Source organism: Pinus tabuliformis, chromosome 6, assembly GCF_031772625.1.
Source record: "Pinus tabuliformis cultivar Carrire ecotype Pingquan chromosome 6, CPIR1, whole genome shotgun sequence".
In the NCBI taxonomy this organism is placed as follows: domain Eukaryota; kingdom Viridiplantae; phylum Streptophyta; class Pinopsida; order Pinales; family Pinaceae; genus Pinus; species Pinus tabuliformis.
Window position 1 is genome coordinate 1,291,625,100 of NC_142292.1, and position 1,091 is coordinate 1,291,626,190.

The 1,091-nt window shown below is 40.4% G+C and overlaps 1 protein-coding gene across 1 annotated transcript; it reads right to left on the bottom strand.

Moving 5' to 3' along the window:
* Positions 1-482: 482 nt before the first annotated feature.
* LOC149263338 (putative methyltransferase At1g78140, chloroplastic) lies at positions 483-821 on the bottom strand. Its single transcript, XM_089387656.1, has one exon. It carries the CDS (start codon positions 819-821, stop codon positions 483-485), a length of 339 nt encoding a protein of 112 aa, XP_089243782.1.
* Positions 822-1,091: the final 270 nt, after the last annotated feature.

Genomic DNA, 1,091 nt, shown 5'->3' on the forward strand with positions numbered 1-1,091 from the left:
CAGAGGTCCAATATGACAAGCATCCAGAACTTCCGAAACATAATAGGACATCTGTGTTGGATCTACAACACTATAGAATTTCACCCGGCTTTTAAACCTTTTGAAATACATAAATACAATAATCTACATTTACAGTGTCATTTACATGCCCTTTAGATCAGAGAAGAAAGTATGGATTAAAAGCTATATTCTTTCCTCACCCAATATAATAAATAGTAAATTGACCTAGCTGTTTTGATTCCTCCGGTATCTTTTGAATAGCCAAACCTTGCCAATAATAAGCATCGGCACAGTTTCCAGAAACAATTGTATCTGCTACTCATAATACTTTGAGGTTTTAACTCTGCACATAACAGAGAAAACACCTCCAAAATCTGGTGATTTATGGGCCACCGAATCTAAAGAGATTTTAAAGCTGACACAAGTCGACAATTTTAAATCTGGCTGATGGTTTTAGGGAAAATCTACCATAATGATGGGAGTTACTCTGGCTTTCGGGCAGATATCATTACAAATTCCTGCTTCCTTATGCACGAATAGTCAACAAGGCCACAAGTTTTGCAAAGATCTTTCAACTCTCTTTCTGTGAAATAACTTGTGGTGGTTGTCGCTTGCATTGCTTGACGTAATGGCTTTACGATATCTAAATCTAAGATCCCAGATAAAACAAAGGTTGTTGCCACAAACACGCCACCAGGTCTCAGAACACGACTGATTTCTGCTACAACCGAGGAGGGAGATGGCCAACAGTGCAATGCAGCACTTGCATGTACAGCATCAACAGAGCCTGTTGTAAAAGGAAGCCTTGAAATATCCGCCATTCGACTGTTTCGCACCAACTGCAATCACCCCAGTTCAACTGCTTGTTCAAGGATACTACAGGAACCTTTCGCCATAACAGAGGATCTGTCTCATCTAGAACGTATAACTCTGGAGCTCGCAGATAATGAAAACCATCGAAGAAAAAGCCTTCCTGACAGAATAACATGCAGATTCACCCACCGCTTCCGCCAAGCTATTTCTGAACCCTTTTTGTTTGGGACTAACACCCCTTTCCTTATTTTGCTTGCGCTTCAACATTCGAAGCAACA